This window comes from Hyaena hyaena, unplaced genomic scaffold, assembly GCF_003009895.1.
Source record: "Hyaena hyaena isolate Hyena2069 unplaced genomic scaffold, ASM300989v1 scaffold_184, whole genome shotgun sequence".
Taxonomy (NCBI): domain Eukaryota; kingdom Metazoa; phylum Chordata; class Mammalia; order Carnivora; family Hyaenidae; genus Hyaena; species Hyaena hyaena.
In genome coordinates, this window is record NW_024080817.1 from 2,377,626 (window position 1) to 2,397,923 (window position 20,298).

Consider the following 20,298-nt stretch of genomic DNA (forward strand, 5'->3'; position numbering starts at 1 on the left):
TGCCATTTCTATAAGCAGTTCTCTTAAATCAAACGCTTGGCCAAACTCAAAACCAGCAGAGAAGAAATGGACTTACTTATGAGGACCTTTACTATAATAATTGGATAGGTTCATTCTGATGAAAGCATAGTACTTCTGAGGAAGGTTATACTATTTACTTGTTTTTTTTAAATATTTGTTTTTGAGAGAGAGACACACACACACACACACACACAGAGACAGAGCATGAGCAGGGGAGGGGCAGAGGGAGAGGGAGACACAGAATCTGAAGCAGTACCAGGCTCCGAGCTGTCAGCACAGAGCCTGACGTGGGGCTCGAATCCACGAACCATTGAGATGGTTCTGAGCTGAAGTCAGACGCTTAACTGACTGAGCCACCCAGGCGCCCTTCTACTGCGGGTAGCCTGACAAGTTAAAAAACTGATGTTTATCTATGAACATCTATTATATTGTTTAGGTTTTGTATCTGTACCAGTAACTTGTTTTCTTAAAATCAGTCTCCAAATTTCTAAGTTGTTTATCGTCTCTACTGCTTCCCCTAATCATTCCAAGTGCCCTTTCTGTAAACGGGATAAAACGTGGCTCACTCCGTTTTGATGTAGTTAAGCTCTTCGTTCTCCCAGTGCACCAGTGCGACTTCGTAGGGCTGGATTTCATGTTTCTCTAAGACCTGCATCACATGCTTCATCTAGAAGAAAAGGAAAAGTAACCTGAAATTATACCTGGTGCTCTCGGTACAGAACTACGTATTTGTGTTAATGGCTATAACATCTGTCATTACATCTGATGCCCTTTCTTCTGGTTTAGTTTTTAATGAGCAATAATCGTGCCTCGGATAAACCTCACTGGCCACTCACTGCCACTGTGCGAAGCTCTTCTGATTAGTTTTTCAGGAAAAGGTAAATCCGTTGTGGTATTAAACTCATCAGAATAATATACTAACTTGTTTCTACATTTAGAAAACACAGATTAGCATAAAGAACATTATCACATTCCACGACCCAAAGAAAACCATGAGTTTTACGATTTGTATCCTTGAAATTTTTTAAAAAATGTGTAAGTTCCATACTTATAAATATATAAACATTAAAGTATAGAAAGTAACAATCTCTCGTCTCCTGAATTCTTAGTCCCCAAAGAAAACCCTAATTTGCTGCATATCCTTCCAGACTTTTTAAAATGTGTTTGTACATTTACTTTGCTTTTTACCTAAAATGAGATCATACTATGGAGGTAAACATTTTCCATGCTACTCTCCTTACTGCAGAAACCACAGTGTATTTATCCTTCCTAAATGTCCATCCACAGGGGATGATTCCTACTCCAGAGATGCTACTACAAGGCTGCAAATGCACCACCTTCCGCGGGTATCTCTGCGGGCTTATGGGGTTATTTCCTCAGGAACTGCTACATCAAAAAACAAGCACACTTACTATTTTCATAAATGTTGCTAAACTGCTCTCCAAAACAGGTTTTCCAATGTTAGAATCTAAACATTTAGAGCCCAAAGTGGGGCTTAACCTCATGACCCCAAGGTCAAGAACCTGAGGTGAGATTAAGAGTTGGATGCTTAATCCTGAGCTAGCCAGGTCCTCCGAGCAGAACATTCTTAAAAAATAAAAAATACTGGGTATTATCAGCCTTTTATATTTTCGCCACTTCAAATAGCCAATTTTTCTTATATGTATTAGTCATTTATATTTCCTTTTCTTCCAGAAACCCCACCTACCACTGCCGTGTGTGTGTGTGTGTGTGTGTGTGTGTGTGTGTGTGTGTGTGTAGTGGGGGTCTATTTCCTTTTAGTAAAAGTGGGATTTTATGAGGCCTATTTCTTAACTAGCTCTGATTTTATAATGGTTATATTTTATAATCTGCTTTTCAAATTTAATTAGAACAGATATTTTTCTACATAATTTTTAAGAACTGCAATATAACCTAGGGAGGTATCTGACAAACTTCCTACCACTATGTACTTTGGTTATTTCTCATTTTGCTACTGTAAACAGTACACCGACGAACATTTCTGTACATCATTCATCAGGCAAAACTGCAGTTACTTCCCTTGGATAACATTCTAGATGTAAAACTTTGTTGAGTCAAATATATAGCTTTGATCTGTATTATCAAACTGCCTCTAAAAAGGTTACAGTAAACAAACTGTGATTGAGATAATGAAGATATTGTTTCCTGTGAGTAAGTAATAGAAAACTCCTAGACCTTAGTGCAGTCAAATTCCAGTGAACTGTCACCCACTTTGTAGATTATCATGTACAAAGTATAACTTCTTTCTGTCTGCAGTATAGCTTGGATTGTTCTCAATCTTCACAAATTACTCTAAGCCCAGAGGATGGAAAATGGAGGAAACTTATAAGCCAAAATATAATCATTTTAGAAGACAAAAGTGCTAGGGTCAATATCACATAATGCAGAGCACGTAAGTTGGGAATTACCTGTTAATTCACCTTCCAGTGGCTCAGACTACTGAGTACTAATTAACAAATTTTTTCTTAGAAAAATAACTTTTTATACTTTTATACTTTATATATACTTACAGTTTTGTCTTTCACATTCCAGAACACAGCAGCTCCTTCTCTGATTTAAAAGAATAAAAGAATCAACTAAGTTAAAAGTGGAATATGTTCTTTAAGGCCCTACGTAAAGCCATGCTTAGGTAACTTCTAGAATATATCCAAAAGGCAATTCTTAGAAATGTGATTACTTATTTGACATTATGGTTTCTAGATGACTTGCTAAAACAAGAGCTATTATTGAGCTTTTGATAAAACGTGAGCTCCCCCAAATTCAAGATTTCTCTCATGGGTTTGCAGAATAAATAACTCTTATTATAATATTATATAATTTCACGTATCTAGACTGTTTCATACCTGATTCAATTCTGATGTACAGAAATCAGAATAAGGAAAATTGTGAGACCCGTCTTAGCTTTCATTAGGCAGATTCTGCTATGAAAAGAATAAAGGATCATGCTTTTAACAGTTGTAGAATGAAGAGACTGATATAAATTAGAGCCAAAGACGGCTAAGAGCACCCATGGAATAATGCCGCCCACCCTTCCAGTGCCTGGAGAGCAGTGAAGCCACAGGTGGCCTCTGGGTCTAGTCTGGTTTTCAACGAATTTAAGGTCTAACTTGTTTCGGTTCCTGAAGTCTGACACACTGAACTGTTTTTGGTAGTAATTAAGAGACAGAGTGAGAGAGAGAGAGAGAGAGAGAGAGAAGTTATAGTACTCTTCTCCTGGAGGAACAAAAGGTGGAAATGAAAGACAGGTAAAACCATGGTGGCCCCCTACCATTCTTCAAATATTCCTTTTTATTTTCAAAAATTAAAAAAAAAATTTTTTTGAGAGTGTGCCTGACGGGGCATGAGCAGGAGAGGAGCAGAAGAGAGGAGGAAGAGAATCCCAAACAGGCTCCACGCTGTCAGCGCAGAGCCCGATGCGGGGCTTGATTCCGTGAACTGTGAAATTGTGACCTGAGCCAAAATTACTCAACCAACTGAGCCACCCAGGCACTCCTCATCCTTCAAATATTTCCTAAGTGAACGCTTACATATGTGCGGGTCTGGGCTCAGCATCTGGGACACAAAGATGAGTACGGTCTGGTTCCTATCCTCACGGAACTCCCAGGTTAGAAAAGACTGACAGACAGGCCTCAGAGTGCAGTGGCACGTGGTGAGTGCCCTGAGTGGGAGTGGCACTCGGATGTACATGGGCGGACACGGTCCCCACAGACAGGCAGGGCTCGGCAAATGAGCCAACGAGAGGCGGCAACACAGCAGAAGTGACACACTGGGCTCAGGGAGAGGGCGCGAGGGAGCAGGGCAGCTCCTCCGAACAAGCGGCTCACTGTCTGCCGTGGCCGTGGGCAAGTACTGGGCAAACAGGTCGGAGAAGCAGGGAGGAGCCAATCTTTCATAGTGACAGGAGTCTGGTCAAGTGCCACAGAATTTGAAGCAAGAGAGTGTTGTGACCCCGCCTATAGGCTGGCAAGAAGGTGGGGGTGGGGGGTGGGGGGAGGGCAGCAAGCTGCGGCAATCAGCCACTGGATGGTATCGAAAGCGGATGTGACTGCGACTTAAAGCCACAGCAGAGCACAAGCAGTTCAGAGTGTCACTTCTAGGCAGAGGAGAGGAGCTGGGAACAGGGCCCCCCTCTGCTCGCTGTGCCGTGCGGTGTGGCCTCAGAGGCCGCGCGAGCTACTGAGCACTTGCATGTGCCTGGTCCACGCGGAGAGATGCTGGAAATGTACAACACACACTGGGTGTCAAAGACTTAGCGTGAAGAGTATAAAAGTCTCATTAATTACTGATTATGTGTGGAAATGACAGCATCGTAGATATGCTGGGTTAAACAAAACACATCATTAAAATTAATTTTGGGCAATATATATTGTTACTGGTGTTCAAATCTTTTTTTGTTTTTTTTAACTTTCAAACATGTGGCTACTAGAAAATGTATCATTACATACGCGGCTTGCATTTGTGGCTTGCATTGTATTTCTACTGGATGGGGCCGATCTGAGGCCCTCAGACACCCACATTCCTCACCTGAGTCAAAGGAGATGCTATTCTACTTGGACTGAATGTGGAACTCTTGATTATCTCCTAAGTTACCTAAAAAAGGAAAGTAAGGTGGGGCCACCAGGATGGCTCAGTCAGTAGAATGCACAACTCTTGATCTCGGGGTTAAGTTCAAGCCAAATGCTGGGTGTAGAGATTACTTAAAATCAATAAATAAAAACTTAAAAAAAGGGGAAGGTAAGACATTGGCAGGAACCAAGCTGGAGCTCCCAGTTATCGTCAACTATAAAGACTGGTATCACACACATTTCATCAAAGTTTGGGTTCTTCTGGAGGCTCTACGTGTTTCTGTTCTGCCACAGGACCGTCCCATGACTGTGGGTTATTCCCTGAATCTGTCTCACCCTCAGTTTCCTCAGCTGTAAAAAGGGAGTAACAGACCTTCCTCAAGAGCTGTGGGGATAATATGAAATTATTTTAAGTGGTTTATAACCATTCTCACTCAGCTACCCTGGAGAATTTGGTATTAAAGCAAATTTTATTCCTTTACATGAAAGGAATAAAGTATATGTGAGTCAGGGTTCCAGGCTAAAGTCTCTGGAGAGGTAAGATGGTCTAAAAGTTTAACAAAAGAGCTGCAGAAGGAGGAGAACAGAAGAAAAGACAGCTGGGTAGTAGCATGAGTCCGATAAGGGGCACTGAAGGAGAATGGAAGGCAAAGTACTTTACGTATTCTTCATAAACAAAAATTCAGATTTACAGATAAAGGCAAGCCCTGGAAAAATTATCTGTGGTAGAAGAGGCTTCCCCAGAACATTCCTAAAGCTGACAAAGTCCCCTAGATGAATTAACAATTAAAGGCGAAATTTAAATCACAGGTAAATTTTGAGCACATTTACTATTAAGGGAGGGGTACACCTGCAAGTTCGAACCCCACATTATCTGACCACAAGACCATCTCCCGGTAGGGCTGTCCTCTGCTCTTACCTGAAGAAGAATATTGTTCCAGCATCACCTTCTTTCGCAGAATGTTCCACGCCCATCACCAAAATATTTGCTGCATCTGTGGTTTAAAATAAGTGAAAGGCCATCACCATAAAGGGACCTAGAAGGTTTACAAGTCACCTAGAAACTTTTAGTAAAGTACGTATGATCATTCCTTCATATCCCACTAAGCGCTCTGTAATGTTCTACCCATATTCTTTAGGTTTCTGAAAGTACTTAATATATGAAAAGGAAAAGACCATAAAAAACTACTCTTACAAAACATTCAGACATCGGTGGCACTATTATTAATACTATTTAAAACTACTCACTGACAGCCATTTTCATTCAGTAATCATTAGTCAAGTTAAAAACTAGTAAAGTCTTAGTTTTAATACAACTGAGATTCAAGAATTACATTTACAAAATTCTTTTCCTTTAAATATGTTATTAATATGCTAATATTCTCAAACTATTCATTTTGATGAATTTAAGTTATATAAAGTGTGAGTCAACAGAACATACAGACACAAAGATAATGACCATTTCAAAACGTGGGTTCAGAGTCAATCATGAGAACTATTGCTGTACCCAACTAAATACTTGAACCTTTTAAATATTATTAAATATAAGTTAATACACACGTTCATCAGTAAGTACTTTATATATTAATACAGTTAATATTTATAAGTCTACTAATATTCTATAACAAATTATATCTTAAGGTATCAATTAATAAGTATATACTATTATTAGTAATAAAAAGTTATATATAATTTTTTAACCTAAAATTTGGACCCACAAAGCTTCAGAGCTCCTGGTAGAGGTTGGGGAATGGGGGGTTCAGATAAAGACTAAATCCCAAATTACCTTTTTTGGGGGAGCTCTAACGTCCCCAAGCACTACATCCTCCAGAAGGCAAAGTTCACCTACGCAGCCAAGAGCAATACAACTGAAATGGAAGAGACCCGAGGCAGAGGACTGGTATTAGAAGCCCTCCAGGGGGTGACGCACAGGTCAACCTACTGACAGCTTTTGGGATCAGCCAAGGATACACCTGGAAAACTATTTATCTTCAGGGCTCTGGACATAGTTCTGTTTTTCTCAGTCAATTATGCTTGTTTCTGCCATCAAACCACATAGAGTCTGTTCCGATCACCAAGGCTGAAGGGGCACAGTGACATTTCAAGTGCTTCTTATGGGGTCAATGACACTTAGAAGAATTTTCTATGAAGCGGGGAGGTCTTCAACCTATTTTTGCTTCTTTGTAGTAAGTTTATGGACTTCCATCAGAGTGTTCCAAGTTACTTAAATGTTAACATAAAACAGGCTATTTTTTCAAGACTCCTTCCTGATACTATCCTAAAATCCTATTAATTTTGATTCTAATTTTTAATATTCTTTGTATTCCTCTTTTAGCTAATTTTGTTAAAGTATTGAGTTATGCTAGTAAATTTTTCCTTAAAGCCTCTCCCAAAAGTTTTTATCAACTGCATGGCTCTTCTGTAAGAATTAAACAACTTTTTAACAGGACAGAAATGAGGTGATGTGGCCTTTGATTGTCCCAAGTCACAGTGACCCTATAAGTAAACCTTAAAAAATCATACTGGTTTTAATCTGAGAACTAAGTTCTCTATAAATACATTTTAGTTTCTTCGTCATTTGTATACAGACTCAACATCTTTTTTGTGATACCATCCTTTAAATAGAAAATGGAATGTAAACAAATGAATATTTAAGATGTGTCACAGGAAAATGATTTTCTGATACATTTTTTTCTGATACATTTTAACATATTTGGCCCAGGTTCAAGAAGACGTACCTCTAGGCAAGCTTGTTACTTCAACATATCCGTGGGCAGCCAGGTCTTGAGCGAGAGTTCCGAGATGATACTCCTCGGCAGTTGCAAACGCCGTGCAGTGCATCAGGTCCTGTTTCGGCGAGATTAGCACGACATGAGTTACTGAGAGGTTCAAGCGTCTGTGAGGACTATCGCCTTCCAGGGCTCCGTTTTGCAAAAGCGAGCACTTGAGAGTTTTGTCAAACGTCTCAAAGGTTCATGGTAAGGGTGAGAGAAGGAAGCTATAGACAGGGAGATGGATTTCAGCCCAATCCGTGACAGGATGTTCTCCCACCGGCCACCAAAAAGACAGACGGGCTCCCCAGAAAACAGAACCGCCCCCTCCCCGTGGTGGTGCCGCAAACACACCTTGAACGAATGATACGGAGAGGATTAAGGCATCACATGGGCCTGGGTGGAATGATCTTTCCAGTCTCTCCAAACCTGAGTTGCTGTGACTTTTACAAAGCAGTATTACTATTTAAGGTCATTTCATAATTTGCTGCTAGCCTTTATAAAGCTTTTATATAATTTTTTAAAAGTTTTTATTTACTTTGAGAGAGAGAGACTGAGTGAGCACATGTGCACACAAGCAGGGGAGGGGCAAAGAAAGAAGGTGAGAGAGAGAATCCCAAGCAGGCTCTGCACTGTCAGCATGAAGCCAGGTGCAGGGCTTGAACTTAGAAACCGTGAGATCATGACCTGAGCTGAAACCAAGAGTCGAACACTTAACTGACCAAGCCACCCAGGAGCCCCCAGAGATTACTTTAAATCTATAAATGAAGTACAGAACTTTCTACTCTGGTTCACATTAAATAAAACATTCTGCGTATCTGAGAATGTGTCCCGGTGTCATGAGTGCGTGGGGTCTCGTCCGTGCGCACGTGCACACCTGCATGGTGTATGTCTGTGTAGTACACACACAGGGGTACACACACAGGAGTACATACAGGAGTGCACGCACAGGAGCGCACACACACAGTGAGTACACACACAGGAGCACACACACAGGAGCAAACCCACAGGAGCAAACACACAGGGGCACATACACAGGAGTACACACAGGGGCACACGCACACACGGGCACACACACAGGAAGCAGTATGGCGCAGCACAGAACTTTTGTCAAACTCTAAGTCACAACCCATCAGTGAATCCCGCTACCGATTTGGCTGGCCCAAACCAGCTTAAAAAAAAGTTAAACACAATAAAATAGAAAATATTACAGTGCCTTAGTCATAGTAAGGGTAAATGTTACTTTATGAACTTTTCTGTCATTTATATCTAAGTATGTACTATGTAAAATACATTTCTCCTAGGGATGAAGTCAATAAAGTTCAAAAGCTGTTGACACAGGTGTTAAAGAGTTCAGCACAGAATTTGAATATTAAAAAAATCAGAATGACAAAATGCCTACTTAGAGGACTGCTGTGAAGTTTAGACGAGCTGGTGAGTGTCAAGTGCTCAGAACCATGGCTAGCGCAAATGGCCAATCACGGTTAGATTAGTCATTACCCTATGGGTATGTTTAAACCATCAAAATGTATGGAGGCGAAAAAGTTTATCAAGTAATTTACATCTGAATTTTCACATGTTCACAGTTTTGTATTTCCGATCAGAACATGAGTGATTCTATGGTCATGTGGTACATATGGTGTTTTGGCCCACCACTCGTGAAGAGGTTTATGAGTCACTAAATCAAAATTTACTCCTAGGATTTACTCATGTCACCATTAACCTCTTTCCCTTTCTGTTATGTTCCTAGTACAAAATCTCAGAAAAGTAGTATTTCTGTCACCTAATTCCTGGCCCTAACTCAAGAAATGGCCTAAGCTTGCTTTGCCTTTTCTTCCATCTGTTATGCCATTCTGGTTTTTTTTTTTTTTTTTTTTTAATGTTTTTATTTTTGAGAAAGATCAGAAGTGTGAGCAGGGAGGGATGAAGAGAGAGGTAGACACAGAATCCAGTGCAGGCTCCAGGCTCTGGGCTGTCAGCACAGAGCCTGATGTGGGGCCCAAACTCACAAACCGTGAGATCATGACCGGAGCTGAAGTCAGACGCTCAGCCGACTAAGCCACCCGGACGCCCCTCTCATGTGTGACTTAAAAAGCAGCAGAGGAATAAACAGAGGCCCTGAGGAACCACACAAACTGAAAAACCTAAAATCAATCAAATATCTACTCATCAGCAAAATGATTTTATCTCAATTAGAAAAAAAAGCAAAGTCAGTCAAGGAGAAACTGTTGCTAAAAGTGAGGATAAATGGATGCAGTTCACTGTCCTTTTCCAGGCAGGCATCTGGTAAGCGGATTCCCAGAGTTACTACGAAGGTAAGCAACTGCTGATACACAAATCGTAGGCACCCACACAGCCTGAGTACAGTTGCTGGAGTACAGGAATCACTTATGTGCTTAAGGTTTAGAAATTCGAGCACTATCTGTTCTCTTAAGGTTTCGTGGCGTTAGAAGAGCTGTCAGGATGTGAGATTAAGCTGGAGGAAAGAAAGGAATCCTGCCAGCAGGAACCAGGTACGGCCAAGGTGGGCAGGCTGTTGGGCAGGAGACCCAACAAATTTACTGAAACTTGCTAAGCAAAATCACGGAATATTAGATTCATGTCAGAATTACTTCTGTGATTACTGAAGCTGACACACCCGGTCTGGGCTGGAGGAAGCCGAGCTGGAGGCAAAGAGATGAGATAAAAAAAAAAAGATAAGAGATAAAGAGACCAGGGAGCCTGGGTCCAAGAACTATCCAGGAGAGGATCTTCCCATAACTGTACAGAAAGTGGCAGAGGCCACCTGTCTCGAGAATCAGAATTGTACACTGGCAGCTCAGAGTACTAGCCAACTCAAAAGCTGACCCATATAGTTTTTTTTTTTGTTTTTCTTAAATGTTTATTCATTTTTGAGAGAAAGTGTGAGCGGGGGATCGGCGGGAGGCGGGGACAGAGGATCTGAAAAGGGCCCTCAGTGAGCCTGATGCGGGGCTCGAACTCACAAACTGTGAGATCTCGACCTGAGCCGTAGTCAGACGCTGAACTGACTGAGCCACCCAGGCGCCCTGACCAGGGAGCGCTTTTAAGATTTGAATTCGTCATTAACAACAAATTGAGATTTCACACAAAATCCAGGTTTCCACCAAGATTTGATCACGTGGAAGATCTGGCAATAATCAGCTGGAGCTGAGGAGGGGGTCCCAGTTCTCCAGCCCACGCAGTCCCTCCCCCACTCCCCCCACCCGCCCACGTCCCTGCCTGCTTCGCCATGGTTCCTTGCTGAGCAGACCCATCCGGCGCACTCTTGAGGGTGGGACAAGGCAAAGCATTCAATCACCACCTCCATGAGAAAATACATTCTGAGTCCAAAAATTATAAATAAATTTTGAAACACAATCTGCTTTTACTTCGCCATTCCAAGGATTTTTGCAGACTTTCTGAAGATTGTCACTGTGTCTCCTGTTTAGCTTGGCCCCAAGCTCTGGCCAGCGTCACAGAGCTTACACGGACTGCCACACTACTTTCTGTATCCTCAAGCATCCTGGGCTCGGTCTCTCCGTGAGTTATGGCTTCTTCCACTAATTAATGATTCACAAAGGTTTTCAGTTTGATTTGTTAGACCGACCTTTTTCTAGGTTTGTATCCTTTGCTTTAAGTTTCAAGACTGCACTGAAATCCATTTGGTAAAGGGAAAGAGGCCCATGGAGTGTGTTGTGGTCCCGTTGTTTCCCTATTAATTACATTGATATATTGTGAGAAGCTTTTGTTTTCATACGTCTTTTTCTGGATTTTTATAATAAATCATATACAGAGAGCACGCACAAATTTCAGATTTTAGGACAGGGATCAACAATTTGTTCTTTAGTAGATGTGTCAAACCAACCTCAAATAGTTACTGGATTTAACACCTAAATTTAGGCCTTTCTATTTTAAAATGTTAAAAAAAAAAAACTAAAATTGAAAGCCAAGAAAGCCATTGTGTTTTAATATGTTTCACTTTGCTGGCCACAGAAAACAGGTCCCAGCAGATGGGGCTAGAAATCTATACACAATCCTTGTTTCAGCTCATCACACGCTCTGCTGGAACACTCTTCTTAAAAAAGAAAGTTTATTTTTATTCACATTCTAGTACTGTAGAAAATGAATGCATTACTGTAATGTTGCCTCTAAATTACAAAAAGAAAAATGCATGTTTTTCTTGTTGTGTACAGACTGTAGATGAAAGTTACAAAACACAGATACATTTTACATTCCCAGGACAAAGCTTTAGCTTTCAAGTTTCCTCACTCTGCCCCGTGGCGAGAAAGCCTTCTGTCCACCCAGTACACAGATGCATACGGGCACACACACCAGTGACACAAAAAGTTCACAAAACAATATTTATCTCCACCATCAGCAATGTGCTCTGATGCTTTCTATTGTATTTCACTAAAAACCAAAAAACCAAAAGCCAACCAACCAACAATTAATAATCACCCACCAGTTCACTCTGCAGTACAAGGGCGTGCCCGTCGCCGTGCTGCTCCGAGCAGTGGCTCCCATCCTCTAGCAAGCGCTTCCTGAGACACGACACACCAACAAGGAACACTGTTACTGCCATGATAAACCCTGAGCCAACAGCAAGTGGGCTGAATGTGTGAGTACGCTATGATCTCTGCAAATGACACTGGGCAAAGGTCTGAATCCAGCACAGAGGGTAGTGATCCACCTCACCCAGTCAGTCCCGGGAGCACGCTGCGTGGCTGGGCAGAGAGGGTGAGTCAGGAGCAAGTGTGGCGAATGACACTAAGCACACCCGCTCTCTGGTGCAAAGCAGGGTCCTTCCCGTCTCTGTCCAGAGCGGGATAAAGGGTCATCCAGCCACAAACGATTCGCCGGCCCCAGGATGCCCATGTGGGAATGGGGTGGCCCTCTGTCTGGGGCAGATAAAAGCCAGTCTTCGGCCCTGGGGATACAGTCCCTAGTCACACAGCAAGCCTGCGTTCGCTTGTGAAGAGTAAGATCATCAAAAGAATGTTCCCGGGGAGCCTGGCTGGCTTACTGGGAAGAGTACAGAACTCCTGACCTCAGGACCATGAGGTCGAGCCCCACACTGGGTGTAGAGATTACTAAAGAAAAAATAAATAAACTTAAATGCTGTTGGAAGCATAACATTTTCTATTATTTCCATGTGCTTTCAGAAAGACAACATATTGTTTGTTTTTTGCAAAATTCCAACTGGGGTCTCACCTGTTATGTTCTATAATATCTCATCTATGAGAGCCCAGCAAATATATAATTCCTTAAATTCAGTGATAGAAAACCATAATTTCTCAGAAAACATTTTTATGTTTTTCTTTTTTCTCCCCGTTAAAGAACAAAAAATGTATGACTGAGGAGGATTCCCTTGTTTCTTTAATCATTGGGTTTCTCAGAACTGAATGTTCATCTAGATTATTCGTACCAGGTAATTTCTCTGTTCATGTCAATTGTTTGCTCCATCTCAAATGCAATGCTTTATCTCATTTAAAACTATATTAAATTTTGAAAATCTACTTCAAACCCTTTCCTGGAAGCCGAAAAAAAATCCTTTAAAAAAACACACACACACACACAACCTAGAATTCAAGAAAATTGCCTCCAAGTCTAAGGACAGCCCAAAGAAATAATGCCTCTTTGAGACTGTTTTATAATCAATAACTTATTTAAAAAAGTGACATCTCTGACCATGTCAGCCTCTTCATTAAGAAACTGATTACTAGGGCACCTGGGAGGCTCAGGTGGTTGAGCGTCCAACTCTTGATTGCAACTCAGGTCATGATCCCAGAGTTGTGGGATCGAGCCCCATGTCGGGCTCTGTGCTGAGCACAGAGCCTGCTTGCAGGTCCCTCCCTCTACCCTTCTCCCCTGCTCACGTGCACACTCTCTCTCAAATTAAAAAAAAAAAAAAGGAAAGAAAAAAAGTGACGATTATTCTCTGTGCTGCTAGTTGTAACAAAAGAAAAAAAGTGAGATCCCTCTCTTGGATCAGCCACGAATTTAGGTTTTTAGATTTCATGATATCTGTCACTTAAATACTAAATTTCCCAAATGATCACAAAGCTAAACAATACAATTGAAAAAATCAGGAGCTACAGGGAGCCTAGGTGGCTCAGTTGGTTAAGCATCCGATTCTTGGTTTCAGCTCCGGTCATGATCTCATGGTTTGTAGGTTCAAGCTCCATATCAGGCTCCACGCTGGCTTGGGATTCTCTCTCATGTGCTCTCTGCCCCTCCCCTGCTCACTTATGTGGTTTCTCTCAAAATAAAACCCCACAAACTAAACATGCTCAGGTGCTCCTCAGAATGAAGATTTTAAGACAGACATTCTACTCTGTTTTCTGAAAGTTCAGAGGCCTGATTTTTTTAAGTATTCTCAATTCTCATTTTTAATGTTGATGACCACAGACATCAAAGATCCCTTTGCCTCTCTTCTCTCCTTTCTAATTTAATAAGTAACTATTACATGTAAGACAGGTTTTACCATCAGGCTTCTAAGGTCTCGTGGCCAGCTCTCTTATGTTCACAGGAAGTAACAGACACTAGGTTACAGTGCAAGTGAGGACTGTGACACAGAAAGCCACCATCACACATTTACCTCATTTACAGAGAGGACTGGAAGGTTGGTCCTGGATGGCTGCCTGGTCCTCGATGCTTTCAGTGGTCTCTTGATTTGCGGAAAATCTTGTTTAGGAACAACTGTTTCCGTTGATACAGACGAGTAATGCCGCTCTAATATTTTTATAAACCACTTAGAACCTAATAGACTTGGTTTGTGAGTCACTTTCCTGTGAGAACTAAAAGATTTCCTGGTCGGAAGGTGTACTTTTTCATGTTGGCAATGTGCAGCACTTAATGGAGACAGTATGTTTGTATTTGTTATTTTCTGACTTGTTTCCAGGACCTGGGACTTACTTGAACCGCCCGCCACTGTCTCAGGAAAGAACAAATCCAAGTTTTGACTTCTTGTCACGGTGCTGCACGTCGTAGTCCCAAAGTCCTTAAGTGGTTTTAATGTCTGATGAACAAGTCTTGGGCACTGATACACTTTTGATAAAACACAGTGAGATCCGGCCAGGGCTCTGAAAAGTCTGGGTGACATTGCCACATCCCAAGCTAAAGGAGAAAGAATTAGAAGTTCAAGGCTTTTTTGTTTTTCTTGTAATGCTTTCAAACATACACAGTATTTTCCTAGGTAATAAGCATATTTCTGTAAAAACATTTGCAAAACAAATACACCTTAAGTCAAGTCAATACAGCCTAAGTTGAGTATGAGGTTAAGAAAATCAACACAAGTGTTTCCCCCACCTTGCCCTTCATCAGCCTCTGGCCTTTCTGGAAGACTACAACACTATAAAGCTAGTGACATGACAGGGACCTAAAAAAGAAAAATGGTGATGGGATCTCTTTTCTTACTTTGTTAGCATTTGAACCATTTAAAAAAAAATCTCTACTTCTAAATTCCTTTATTCAAAATTTATTCAATGAGCTCAACAGTGAGTTAGGGCCATGAAAGGGCAGTGTCCCTGCCATCAGGGGTTAATGGTCTCCTGGAGGAGATGGGCATTTTCAGCTGCTCAGTATAACTCAGCGGAAGAGGTCTTAGGTTCTACGAAAGAGCTACAGTACAAGAGGTGGGGGAACACACTAGGAGCTCCCCCACTTCCACACCAAGAGTCAGGAAACGGTCTCAGAAAGATTCCAGCTGCTTCTTGAACGGGAAAGGGCTTTTCAGGTTGAGACTGGGTCTGTTAGTGGGGGTAAGGGATGTGAGATGTCCAAAGGACACACACTGCATATGTAAATAATCTCCCCCACTTACATCATCATAAAATAACTGTTCTGTAAAGGTAAGCCTATTAATAGGCAAACAATACTAATAATTTAGGAAAATTTCGTGTTAGGTGCTAGAGATATAAGAGTGAATCACGGATCTCAGAATTCAGTCTAGCTGGGGAAACACAATAATGTGGCAAGTTCAGAACAAAGCTATGTACCAATTGCTACGGGGCCAAGAGAAGAGAGCATCTCGGGTGACGGGTGGGTAGGACATAGTGACAGAGGTGACATTTGAACCGGGTCTCTTTAAAAGGGCAGAGGGATCATCAAATCAAACAGTCTGAGTACAGAGTGCTGTTTGTCTGACAACCAGGGTGCCACTTCAGGGGGTAAGTTGCGGGAGATTAGGACTGAAAAGGAGCCGGTCGCCAGGCAGTAAGTAAGGCAAAAGTGTGTACAGGTAGGGGGAAGCCACAGCTTTGCAACGTGACACTCACATGGTCCGATGTATAAGAAACCTATGTTTGGTACCGAGGTAGACAGGAGCCGAGGGGGCCTGGGACCTTACTTGGCACTTTCTGCACACTAGGCCCTCCGCCTTCCCTCACCACAACCCCGGGAGGCATTTTACAGCCGCAGAAGCCAAGGCCGAGAGGCGAAGCCAAGGCCGATAGGCGGGCTGCTCAGGGAGCAGGTTGCTGAGATGTCATTACAACCCAGGCTTTTCCAATTCCAAAGACAGCACGCGACCACTGCGATGTCTCACCTACCTCCAGGAGGAAGAGGACAGGGTGAGTCACGGCGATGGGCAGGGGGTAGAAGCCACTGCTTTCAAAATACCTCAAAAGCTGGAATAGTGTGTTTAGTTCTAGCCCCAGGAGCTGTTACCCTTCCCCTTTAATTAGTACCATCCCCTGCCGGCTCCACCAGCCGGCTCTGGAGAGCCTAATTACAATAAATGATAGAAATTTGTACACACACAGTCTTCCGTCCTCTTCGAGGAGATTCTTACCTTGAAATTAAAGACTGCCTTCCTGCAGAGGCTACGCAAAGCACTGGGCAAAGAATGCAAACACTACCAGACAAACCAGAAGTGTGTTTTCTCTTCATCTTTGCAAAGAAAGACAGATGTAGAATTTAAGGTGTCCAACACACACACACACACACACACACACACACACACACACACACACACACTTAGGCTTTGTGAAAAACCGAGGCGCATCTCAGGGAAGTTAAAATTTAATTGTACAAACGAAACCTAAAGGTTAAAGGTTTGTTAGATTGCTAATTACTCTGAAAGCTCTGCGTAAGCTTTGTGCTGACCGGAGGTGGACGGGGCTCTCCAGCCCCCTAGCCTGAGGGCCCTGACCGATCCCTTCTTCTTCAGTCCCTCCCTCCCAGGGTCATATGCTCCCAGCTGCAGAGTAGCCCCGAAGCACTTGAAATGTGCTTCAGGAACACCAAAATTTTCTTGTGCTTTGTATTTTATACTTAATACAAAAAAATTAAGTATCTCCCTAATTTTTACACTAAGTTGCTGAAATAATATTTTTAGCTATACTGCGCTAAATCAAGTAAATTAAAATTGATGTCACGTGTCTATTTTTACTTTTAAAACCTCTAGAAAACTTTGCTGTTATGTGTCTTGGACTGTATTTCTAATGCAGAGTCCTGCTCTAATCTGTCATTATCAGTAACCGTAACCTCATATTCTCAATTTCGTGCATTCTGTTCCAATCACCATGACTGGTCCTTTTTTTTTTTTTTTTTCTGAGGAGGGGCTAAGTGAGCAAGGGGCAGAGAGAGACAGAGGAAGGGAAAGAGAGAGAGAGAGAGAAATAGAGAGAGGCAGGGCTCATGTTCCTGGATGTTCCTTGAGTTCCTCGAACTCACAAACAGTGAGATCATGACCTGAACCAAAGTCAGATGCTTCACCACTGAGCCACCCAGGCACCCATGTCTGGTCTTTCAAGCTCACTCCTCCTCTTAATTCAAATTCTCCGTCCCCAACTGGACCTAACAGTCCAATGACACAAACACCCTTTCACTGTCACTCACTCCCCACTTCTGCCACGCTCAGCCTACACTCCGTGGTCGACCATCCCTCTCCCACATACCTCAAATCCTTTGCATCCCTCTCTCGTCCACGTGCCCATGTGACATAACATCAACCAGAATCAAATCTACTCACCTGTACTCCTGAACGTGGCTAAAGGCAACCAACCAACCAACCAACCAACCATGCCAACTGGTCTTACTGTAGAATCATGACCACTTCCTGTAGAAGCGCCCTTCATGCTGCTCAAGAGCCTTAACCTATTTCCCCACCAGAGTCCACTCTGTGCCTCTCCTCACACCTCTAAAGCCTCCTCCCTCCCTCTTTCACTGACAAAACAAACAATCAGAAGAGATTTTCCACACACTCTCACCATGATCCGCTTGCCTGCCTCCTGCTTCTGTGCCCGTGGATTCTGTCTTCCCTTCTGCTGGTCCTCGTCAAGTCTCACCCCTTCTTGCCTGCAGCAGGAATGATCACACTCTTCTTTTCTCTTTCATACTATTTATTTTTCCATCTTTATAGCACATCCCTATTAGTATATGACTGTGCTTTAATTTCTCTCATCTTATAAAAACAACTCTCCCCTGACCCCACCTTCCCTTCTGTATACTATTTACCCTTTCTCTGAGTTCCATTCCTTTAAGAGGTGTTTTATTTACTGTCTCTCACTCCTGTTCTGAGTTTCTTGAACCCATTCCAATCAGGCTTTCATCCCTTCCACTTTACCAAAACCCACTTGTTAAGGCCACCAATGACTTCCATATCTTAACTCCAAGGTCACTTCTTGGGTCTTCATTTTACCTGACTTATCAGCAAGATCAGATTAGTTGATCACTCCACCCTCCTGGAAGCACCTTCCTCACGTGGCTTCTAGAATACCACACTGGCTACTTTCCTTCCTCCTACCTTACTGGTTGCACTTTGTCTCTTCTGTGTTTTCCTATCCCATTAACAATTGAAAGCACCACTGCTTAATATTTGGGCCGTTTTTCTTCTCTGTTCTCAGCTCCTTGATATTATCTACACATCGATGAATAGCAGATATCTACCTCTACATGAAAAATGTAACATGCTCAAAACTAAACTTCTAAAATCTTCCCACTAAGTCTATTCTTCCCACAGTCTTCCCCATTCACAAAACAACAAATACACCCTTATCTTTGCTAAAGGCAAAAGCCTATAATCCATGTTGCCTCTTCAGTCCCCAGACTCAGTCTGTCAGCAAATCCCGCTGGCTTTATTTGTACCACATCTCAACTAACACTGCTACCACCCGGGTCCAAGGTGCTGTCTTTCTCACGATTATTGTAATAGCCCTGAAAGGGCATCCCCGCTTCTGTTCTTCATCTCCTACAGATTCTTCTCAACACAGCAACACAGCAACCGAAGTGATCCTCTGAAGACGCAAGTTGGATCACATCTTTCTTCTTGCACAAAATGTGATGCTGGCCTCTCATCTCACTTGCAATAAAAGCTAAAGACCTTCAACTGGACGCATGGTCCTACATTCTCTGGCCCTTGATCACCGCGGTAATGTCTCTCGTAGCTCTAGTCTTGCTCATTTTGCTCCAGGTACTTCGTCCTTTGGATCTTTGTACTTACTGTTTGTTATGCTCTTCTCCTAAGACTCTGTAAGGCTCATTCCCTCACCTCCTTCAGATTTCTGCTCCAGTAGACTCCTACCCAGTAAAGTCTTCCCCAACAGAGCCCGGCGCGGGGCCTGAAACCACAACTGGTGAGATCATGCCCAGAGCCGACGTCGGCTGCTTAACCGACTGAGCCACCCAGGCACCCCTCAACCACTTCATTTAAAACTCACAACCGGGGCGCCTGGGTGGCTTAGTCGGTTAAGCGTCCAACTTTCCCTTAGGTCATGATCTCGCGGTTCGTGGGTTCGAGCCCCGCATCGGGCTCTGTGCTGACTGCCAGCTCGGAGCCTGGAGTCAATTTCAGAGTCTGTATCTCCCCCTCTCTCTGACCCTCCCCTGCTCACGCTGTCTCTGTCTCTCTCTCCTAGAAATTAAAACAAACAAACAAACAAAAAAAAACAACCTCACAACCAAGACCCACTATTTTCCTCCACTTTGTATTTTTCCATCGCATTTAACATCACTTGCGTACCTTGTATTTCTAATTTGTCAACTCATCCAACAAGGATGAACTTTGTTCCTACCTCGTGCCACATGTGCCCGACTCGCTGGTGATACACGTAAAAATAAAAGACAAAAATTCCTATGTCTTGAACCTTACACTACATGGGACGTGAAAGCCATACCGACTTCTACAAGTCAGCAAAATATATACTAAATAGTGACAAAGCTGGGGGCGCCTGGCTGGCTCAGTCGGGGGAGCCAACACGGCTTGAGCTCGGGGCTGTGAGTCTGGGTCCCACATTGGGTGTAGAGATTACTTCAACAACAACAATGACAAAGCTAAAGGAGAAACCATAAAAGGAAAGAATAGATTTCTCTGTCTCTTCCCTAGAATGTAAACTTTTTGAGGGTAAGACTGGTGTTCCGTTCCTGCTGTGTCTTCTGTGACCAGAGTGCCCAGTAGAGGGTGGGTATTCAACTCACATTTCTGAATGAAATCCAAGGCGGCTACTCAGTTACTTGGCACATTTTCTACTCTTTAAGAACAATAATACCAAATAAGAACACCGTTATCAGCCGGGCTCCGATCCGACGGATAAGTGGCGCTAATCTTTGGGAGCATGCCTTCCAACTCCTTACGCTCAATTTTCAAAAAATCCTTGAGGTAACCGCTATGTAGTGGCTCAGAATAGGGTTCACTAAGTGTTTATAGATTGTGTGTTTTTTTTTTTTTTTTTTTTTTTACTCCCAGCCAAGTCAACCAAAGATCACCGCAGCGGTACCGGAGGGGACCCGAGCGGTTCAGAGCTGCCCGGTGCAAAGGTTGGGGCCCCGGTGCAGGACCACGCAACCCGCTAGGGAAAGGCGGTGCACTAACCTCTCCGCCGGCAGACACGAGGGATGTGCCAAGCGCGCAGGCTTCCGTGACCCGGCTGCAAATGACGCAGAGCAGCGACCGCAGCTCCCGCTTCCCGCAACCACCTCCG

At 42.9% G+C, this 20,298-nt stretch overlaps 1 protein-coding gene across 2 annotated transcripts in view; it reads right to left on the bottom strand.

The window, feature by feature from the left end:
- Positions 1 to 20,286, bottom strand: part of RMND1 (required for meiotic nuclear division 1 homolog) — a 40,633-nt gene extending 20,347 nt beyond the window's left edge. Inside the window, exons 1-6 of one of the 2 annotated variants that reach the window (XM_039240963.1) lie at positions 20,190 to 20,286; positions 13,977 to 14,494; positions 7,346 to 7,454; positions 5,527 to 5,602; positions 2,553 to 2,592; positions 588 to 688 (exon numbers count right to left, since the gene is read on the bottom strand). In XM_039240963.1, the coding sequence (XP_039096894.1) occupies positions 588 to 688; positions 2,553 to 2,592; positions 5,527 to 5,602; positions 7,346 to 7,454; positions 13,977 to 14,480 (830 nt within the window). In that variant the 5' untranslated portion in view covers positions 14,481 to 14,494; positions 20,190 to 20,286. The remainder of the gene's footprint in view (positions 1 to 587; positions 689 to 2,552; positions 2,593 to 5,526; positions 5,603 to 7,345; positions 7,455 to 13,976; positions 14,495 to 20,189) is intronic. The other variant, XM_039240964.1, reaches the window with a different exon arrangement.
- Positions 20,287 to 20,298: the final 12 nt, after the last annotated feature.